General features: G+C 48.2%; 1 protein-coding gene across 6 annotated transcripts in view; it reads left to right on the top strand.

Annotated features, from left to right (window-relative positions):
- Positions 1-8,224, top strand: part of LOC140404392 (AT-rich interactive domain-containing protein 3A-like) — a 231,627-nt gene that overhangs the window by 14,743 nt on the left and 208,660 nt on the right. For all 6 annotated transcript variants that reach the window (XM_072492848.1, XM_072492851.1, XM_072492847.1 and 3 more), the window contains exon 2: positions 5,628-6,260. In XM_072492848.1, the coding sequence (XP_072348949.1) occupies positions 5,697-6,260 (564 nt within the window). In that variant the 5' untranslated portion in view covers positions 5,628-5,696. The remainder of the gene's footprint in view (positions 1-5,627; positions 6,261-8,224) is intronic.

Raw genomic sequence — 8,224 nt, 5'->3', positions numbered from 1 at the left:
ACAGCTTGAGCTCGTAGAAAATCTACATTTAATTATTTATTCCCTGGTTGTTGCATCAGCAATGGTAGCATCATGGTTATGTCACTGGATTAGTCATTCAGGCTAATGATCCAAAAGTGAGTTTGAATCCTGCCGGGGCAGCTAGGGTAATTTAAATTTAATTGTGGCACTTGCTCTTGAACTGATGTAAAAATCCACCTGGTTCACAAATGCCCCTATTATTGAAGGAAATCTATTGTCCTTATTCTGCCCAAGTGGTTGACCCCTAACTGTCCCCAGAAATGGCCTAGCAAGCCTCTCCGTTAGCAAAAAAACAGCCCGCCACCATGTTCACAAGGGCAATTGAGCAATTAAATATTGAGCTTGTTGGTGATGCTCCCAAACGGTGATCGAATTATAGCAAAACATTATTAGCATTTATTGCCCATCCCTATTTGCCCTCTTAACTGAGCAACTTGCTCGGCAGTTTGAGGCCAATTGAGAGCCAACCACATTGCTGTGCGTCTGGAGTCACATGTAGGCCAGACCGGGTAAGGACGGCAGATTTCCTTCCCGAAAGGACATTTGTGAACCCGATCTATTTTATTAAAAAAATTTTGTGCACCCAATTCATTTTTTTCCAATTAAGGGGCAGTTTGGCGTGGCCAATCCACCTACCCTGCACATCTTTGGGTTGTGGGGGCGAACCCCACGCAAACACGGGGAGAATGTGCAAACTCCACACGGGCAGTGACCCAGGGCTGGGATCGAACTTGGGACCTCGGCGCCGTGATGCAGCAATGCTAACCACTGCGCCACCGTGCTGCCAAACCTGATCCATTTTTACAACAGTTATCACTCTTACTGAGTCTAGCTTTCAATTCCAGATTTAGGAATTGAACTCTAGTACCTCCAGCTGTTGAGATGGGATTTGAACCGGTGTTCACAGAGCTTTGGATGATTATGCCAATGACGTTACCACAACAAAGAACAAAGAAAAATACAGCACAAGAACAGGCCCTTCGGCCCTCCAAGCCTGCGCCTACCATGCTGCCCGTCTAAACTAAACTCTTCTACACTTCCGGGGTCCGTATCCCTCTATTCCCATCCTATTCATGTATTTGTCAAGATGCCCCTTAAACGTCACTATCGTCCCTGCTTCCACCACCTCCTCCGGCAGCGAGTTCCAGGCACCCACTACCCTTTGTGTAAAAAATACTTGTCTCGCACATCTCCTCTAAACCTTGCCCGTCGCACCTTAAACCTATGCCCCCTAGTAATTGACCCCTCTACCCTGGGGAAAAAGTCTCTGAATATCCACTCTGTCTATGCCCCTCATAATTTTGTAGACCTCTTATCAGGTCGCCCCTCAACCTTCTTCGTTCCAGTGAGAACAAACCAAGTTTATTCAACCGCTCCTCATAGCTAATGCCCTCCATACCAGGCAACATCCTGGTAAATCTCTTCTGCACCCTCTCTAAAGCCTCCACATCCTTCTGGCAGTGTGGTGGCCAGAATTGAACACTATACTCCAAGTGAGGCCTAACTATCGTTCTATACAGCAGCAACATGACTTGCCAATTTTTAAACTCAATGCCCCGGCCAATGAAGGCAAGTATGCCTTCTTGACTACCTTCTTCACCTGTGTTGTCCCTTTCAGTGACCTGTGGACCTGTACTCCTAGATCTCTCTGAATGTCAATGCTCTTGAGGGTTCTACCATTCACTGTACATCAATACTCTTGAGGGTTCTACCATTCACTAATTAACACCACTATCTCCTTGTGATTTCATCACTATCAATATGGCTACATCAAGATAGCAAGTTATATTGTAATAACCAGTCGTATTTGTTATCTTATTGATGAGAAATAAACCAAGTTGAAATGTTAACGGTTATTCAATGGGCAATGGGCAGGGACTGTGTTGGAGCAGGTCAGAGCAGTAAAGGGGAAAGCAGTGGCACAGAAAAACAATGGGCCAAATGGCCTCGCCCGCTCTTCTGTTGATTTCATGGGAGTCTAGTAAAACGTCAAGTTGCGGGTCTTTTAAGGACGGCACGGTGGTTAGCACTGCTGCCTCACGGCACCGAAGACCAGGGTTCAATCCCGGACCTGGGTCACTGTCCGTGTGGAGTTTGCACATTCTCCCCGTATCTGCGTGGGTCACGCTCCCACAACCCAAAGATGTGCAGGGTAGGTGGATTGGCCATGCTAAATTGCCCCTTAATTGGAAAAGCAATTGGGTACTCTAAATTTATTTTAAATAAAGTTGCGGATCTTTCAAATGTTGAGAATTCGGCAGGTTTAGCTGGAACAGTCGTCGTACAAAAGTTTTTTTCAAAATTTAAAGTGCCCAATTTTTTTATTCCAATTAAGGGGCAATTTAGTGTGGCCAATCCATCTACCCCGCACATCTTTGTGTTGTGGGGGTCAGCCCCACGTAGACACAGATCGACCCCGGGTCCTCAGTGCCGTGAGGCAGCAGTGCTAACCGCCGGGCCGCCCCTGTTGTTGTACAAAGTTGTAGGTCTGTGGAAATCAAGCCGGACAGTGCACCCCTCCTCCTCCTGGGCAGTCCCTCGGGATGACCTGCTTCGACTCCCACTCAAAGGGTTCTGAGACAGTCAATGCGCGATCAGCAGACTGTGCCACCGGCGGGTCAGTTAATGCTGGGGGTGGTAGATGAGTTGTTTGGGAACATAGGAATTAGGAGCAGAAGTCAGCAATTCTGCCCTTCGAGCCTGCTCCTCCATTCAATCAGATCGTGGCTGATCTCTTCCTGGTCTCAAATCCACCTCCCTCCCTGTTCCCCACATCTCTTTAATCTGTTTTTAATCAGAAATATATCTCCTTCTTGAAACCATTTAATTGGAGGTTTACACGCTCCCTCTGAAGCCTCGCCTTCTTCTCTGCACATTCCCGACGAAACCCCTCGGATGTGTTCCAGTGCCTTCCCGGATCAACGTCCCCCGTTTTGGTTGCTGACGAGCCTCCTTAATGGATAGAGCACCGATCTGATCGGAAGCGGGGCTGTCTGTAAAAGAGGGAACTTGTCTGATCCTATAGTGCCTTTCGCAATCCCAGGATGTCCCTTCGTGCTTAACAGCCTATTAAGCACTTTTTCAGTGCAGTCACTGCCGTAATGTAAGAGCTTGAAACATGCGGGTTAATGGGAACATTGATTTCAGCTGCTGTGACCCTCGGGATTCCATACCATGCACCTAAGTAGCCCTAAAAAGCTTTCTAGGTAGTTGAATAGTGACCACACATTCCAGTTTTGATAAAAGCTTGTTATGTGGTCAGTGAGCTTCAATGTCAAATTGTTAACAGGACCTCCGCTACATTCTGTCACTTTGTTATGCCGCATCTACACAGCAGAATCTGAAAGCAGGCGTACGATTGGGCCATGAGACGCAGGAGCAGAGGTAGGCCATTCAGCCCATCGAGTCTGCTGTGCCATTTAATGAGATTGTGACTAATCTGATGTGATAATCCTCTGCTCCACTTTCCCACTTTATCCCCCAAACCCTTCATTCCCTTGCTGATTAAAAAGCTACCCATCTCATCCTTTTTAAAAAAAAAAAATAATTAATTTAGAGTACACAATTCATTTTTTGTTTTCCAATTAAGGGGCAATTTAGCGTGGCCAATCCACCTAACCTGCACATCTTTGGGTTGTGGGGGCGAAACCCACGCAAACACGGGGAGAATGTGCAAACTCCACACGGGCAGTGACCCAGAGCCGGGATCGAACACCCAGAGCCGGGATCGAACCTGGGACCTAGGTGCCGTGAGGCAGCAGTGCTAACCACTGCACTGCCGTACTGCCCCTTAACTCAGCCAGGAACATAACTTGATGACCCAACCTCTTACAGCCCTCTGCGTTAAGAATTCCGCAGAGATTATATATAGAATTTGCAGTGGAGAAGGAGGCCATTCGGCCCATCGAGTCTGCACTGGCTCTTGGAAAGAGCACCCTTCCCAACCACACACCAGATAGACATTCTTCCTCATCTCTGAAAGTTATTTTCAGACCCCTTACTCTGACATTCTGCCCTCTCGTTCTAGATTCTCCCACAAGGGGAAACAACCTCTCAGCATCGACCCTGTCAAACCCCTGAGAATCCGATATATCTCAATAATCCTATCTCTCTCCTGAACTCCAATGAATCCAGGCCCAGCGTACTCAACCTCTCCTCAAAAGAACATCCTTCCATACCCAGGACCAACCTAGCGAACCTTTTGGACTGCCTCTAATGTCAGTATAATTTCCTTGGTATGGGTACCCAAACTGTTCGCAGTATCCCAGATTGTTTTAACTTTACTTTTAGCTCAGGGTCCCACCATAGAGGGGGTGACATTTTTGGCAGTTCCAGAGCCTGGCAGTTGTCATTGGAGTCAACATAGAGTGCAGACCTCCCTCCAATGTATTGCTCTTCCCTTGGGTAGGGCGATGTGGCAAAGTCACTGGATTTATAATTCAGAGGCCCGAGCTAATGCCCTGGAAACACGGGTTCAAATCCAATTCAAATTAACAAACGATTCATTTTAAAAGTTCTAATATGTAAGCAACACTTTCCGAAGGGTATACGAGTTTGGTCACATGATCGATTTAAAGGGAGATAGCGGAATAGTGGTCCTGTCGCTGGACTTGAATCCAGGGACTCCGTGGTGCAACTTAAACTCCATTAATACAACCTGGAATTCTTGAGAAGGTTAAGTTTGAACTGAGGGGACGGATGGAGGGGTTCTACAATTCATGGGCGTTATTCATTACGCACTTTCGAGAATTGGATAACATCGAACATTAGTTGTGGGGGGTTGGGTGGAGGGGGGGACTGTGTTAATGGCGACTGTGGGTGCTTCCTGATTCTCTTTTGTTATTTGTTTATGTTAAATGCGGGCAGTTGTCTGGGGGTTTGGTGGGAGGATGAGATTTTATTATTGATATGGGGATTGACATATTTGTTACTGCTTACTGTTTATTGTTGGTGGGTGCAAATTTGGGAGAAAATGTGAAAAAGGAGGAGAATAAAAATATATATTTTTAAAAATTAAATAATACAATCTGGAACTGAATCCGCTATGGTCAGCATGACATTATCATCGCTTGTCGTTTAAAACCCATCTGCTTCAATGATGTCCTTTTTAAGGAAGTGAAGTGAATCTGTTGTCCTTATCCGGTCTGGTTGGCCAACACGTGACTCCAGACCCCATGACAGTGTGGTGAACTCTGGACTTCCCTCTTGAAATGGCCAAGCGAGCCATTTAGCACGAGGTGCAACAAATGTTGACGTTGCCAGAGACGGGCCACGTGTCATGGGGAGAGTAGATACATAACTGTGGAATTTCCACTTTTCAACCACAGTTTACTGGTTTCCGAATTGTCATGGGAGTGCAACAGGTGATTTGAGGGTGAATTGGGATGTTAGATGTTTGATGCGTTCCAGCTTTTTCTCTATTGGGGAGAGCGCAGGACAAGGATTAAAAACGATCTCTATTTGAAGCATTCAATGGTTGCGTGAATGTGAAGAAGGAAATGTGTCAAATGGCACCCATTACTTTCAGCAGTGTCTATTTATAAATGGTACTGTCGAAGATGCCAAAGAGTGGCTAATTTTCACCCTTTTGGTTTTTTGTTTGGCAGCCTGGCTTGACAACCGGAGAAGAGTTAAACCTGGTCCTGACGGGAAACTCTCAGTTTCATCATCAGGGAATGAAGTTGGAAGCTGTGATGGAACATTTGCAAAGACAGCAGCAAGCCCGGCTGGAGATGGAGGGCAGGGAGAGGAAGGACCGGGAGATCCGAAATGCCCACATTTTCTACGCTCAGCAGCTTGCCGCTCAGCAGGCTGCGCTGGCCGCCGCCTCCTCCAGATCTCCGCCGGGGTCGCTGGTCACCGGCCTGGCCAGGCCGTTGCCGGCTGGGCCTGGACTCCCTCGGGTGACCGACATGAGCAGCATGGACTCTGACGCAGAGGATGACGCCTTCGAAGAGGAGGATCCCGCCAGTGAGCTGGAGGACGAAGAAGCGGCGAGGGGAGACCTCAACGAGGAGGACGAAGACGAGGAGGAAGAGGAGGAGGAGGAGGACATAGAGTATCTCAGGAAACAGGCTGCTGCTGTACTGCAGACTGAAAGACCTCCCCCTGCCCATCATGCATCTGTAAGTGGACAATCCCAGCGGCAAGGTAGCAGTCAGCCCATTTCGCCAAGTCAAGCGCAATCAAAATCACCCGCTAGCCACCACGATTGGGGTTATGACGAACAGTTCAAACAGGTAAGACATCTCGATTCCATGCATTGATTTCATTGCAGTTGGCAGAGTTGAACCCTTACAATGTCTGTGTTGCAAAGAGGTGGCCAAGTGTTGTGTTACGTCAGCATGCACTGGATTGGGTGCGGTAGAATTCCACTTTATTTTGTCAGAGCCCTTTCTAGAACTCCTAATGGCAAGGATGTGAAATTCCACAATCTCGAACGTCCGTCCCTGAGGAGGTTGCTCCACCGAAACGAAGGGTGTTTAAGATGTGCTGTAGAGAGTTAAGCTGGTCTCCAATGGGTTAAGCATTTAAGGGTGTGGTGATGGCGGGGGAGCGAGAGCGATGAGAGATAGCAAGTAGCATTTTTCTTGACAAAGTGGAGAGGTTATTAGTGTAACTGTACCACAAACTAGACGTTGTAATAGCTGCCATCTGTTAGTACGAAAATTGAAACTCTGATCTTTGGCAGGAGACCAAATTGAGCTTTCAAAGAACACTCAGAGAGGCGGGCTTCTTGGCACAGCTCCTTGTTTTGGACGCGTATCAAAAGATTTACAACCACCTCGTGCCAACAATATTTGGCCTGTCAAAAACAAGCGCGTTAACTGGATTGTGCGAATGTGCAGGTGCTGTTCGAGTTGCTTAGCTCTTAATTGAATTAGCCAGCATCTGTCAGCAGAAGCTTTTTTGAGACGGCGTGCTGCCTGTCAGAGGGTGGGCCCTTGGCTGAAGAAAAGGCTTGCCTGAGTATTCCTTGCATTAATTTATATCGCGCCTTTCGTGGCATCCCCAAAGCAGTTCACAGCCAGCAAAGTACTTTTGAAGTCTCTGTCGGAAGCACAGCCCCTGATTCCTGCTCTCTACACAGCACGACACCATCAACAACATTGAGATAAATGACCAGACTGCCTGGTTTCCTTTTTTGAGTGTTGGATGTGGGAATTGCCTGGGCCGCTGGGGAGAGTTCTCCTGCTCGCAGGGCGGGGGGGATCGCCTGGGAGGGCGGGTGGGGCACCCGCCACCCCGGTCCAATGTCTCGATGGAATGACAGCACCTCCGACACAGTGCAGCGCACACTGGGCGCGGAGAGTCAGCCTGGATTATGTGCTCGAGGCTTTGGAAGGGGAATTTGAGCCCATGAACTTGAGGGTAACCCATGACCTTAAGGTGAGAGTGCAACCGCTGAACCGCGATTTGACACCATGAAACTACTTTCGGTTTGCCATGAGGCAGTTTGTTATTTTTAGAAGGTTCTCCCCCTTCCTCCACCCCATTACCCCACCTTCTCGAGGGGTGTTCCTGCCGAGGTACAGTTTTCAGTGTTGCCGGCTGTTGCCCTCCACTCTCTTTACCCGAGCGCCCGTGGGCTGGTTTAGCACAGTGGGCTAAACAGCTGGCTTGTAATGCACAACAATGCCAGCAGAGCGGGTTCAATTCCCGTTCCGGCGTCCCCCGAACAGGCGCCGGAACGTGGCGACAACTGTGCCGGTTACTTCCGTTCAGCTCGCGTACCGGGGCCACTGAGACTAATTGTAGGGTGACCAACGCGTTCCCTGCACGGAGGATAGGCCATCCAGACTGTGCCATTAACCGACCGATCAGCAAACCTAACTGGTTGGACGCTGAAGGAAAGCCTTGGTGTGTCCGTCAAATCCACCCTGCCTGGTCCGCTCCCTGATTCCGCTGCTGAGCAGGGAGAGAGGTCCCAATCGCCCGTCACTAATTTGGTGCCAAGCTCCCCCTTTTGCAATAATTAAATCGATTTTGCTTGCTGCACTCTCAGCTGTTTCCAGTCGATTCTGCTTCACACTCGCCATTGCCTTTGTCTCCTGTGCCTCTTATTTTAAAAGTTTAATTGGGCTATTAAGTTTCCATGTACAGTGAGGTTAGCCACAGCAGTTGCTTGCCAAACAGGCAATATTAAATTTCCCCATTTATTTAGCAAGAAAAAAGGGAAAGCTTCAATTGGGCATGATGATTG

Source organism: Scyliorhinus torazame, chromosome 30, assembly GCF_047496885.1.
Source record: "Scyliorhinus torazame isolate Kashiwa2021f chromosome 30, sScyTor2.1, whole genome shotgun sequence".
Taxonomy (NCBI): domain Eukaryota; kingdom Metazoa; phylum Chordata; class Chondrichthyes; order Carcharhiniformes; family Scyliorhinidae; genus Scyliorhinus; species Scyliorhinus torazame.
The sequence above is the reverse complement of the archived record's forward strand: the minus strand, read 5'-3'. Positions and strand labels throughout refer to the sequence as shown.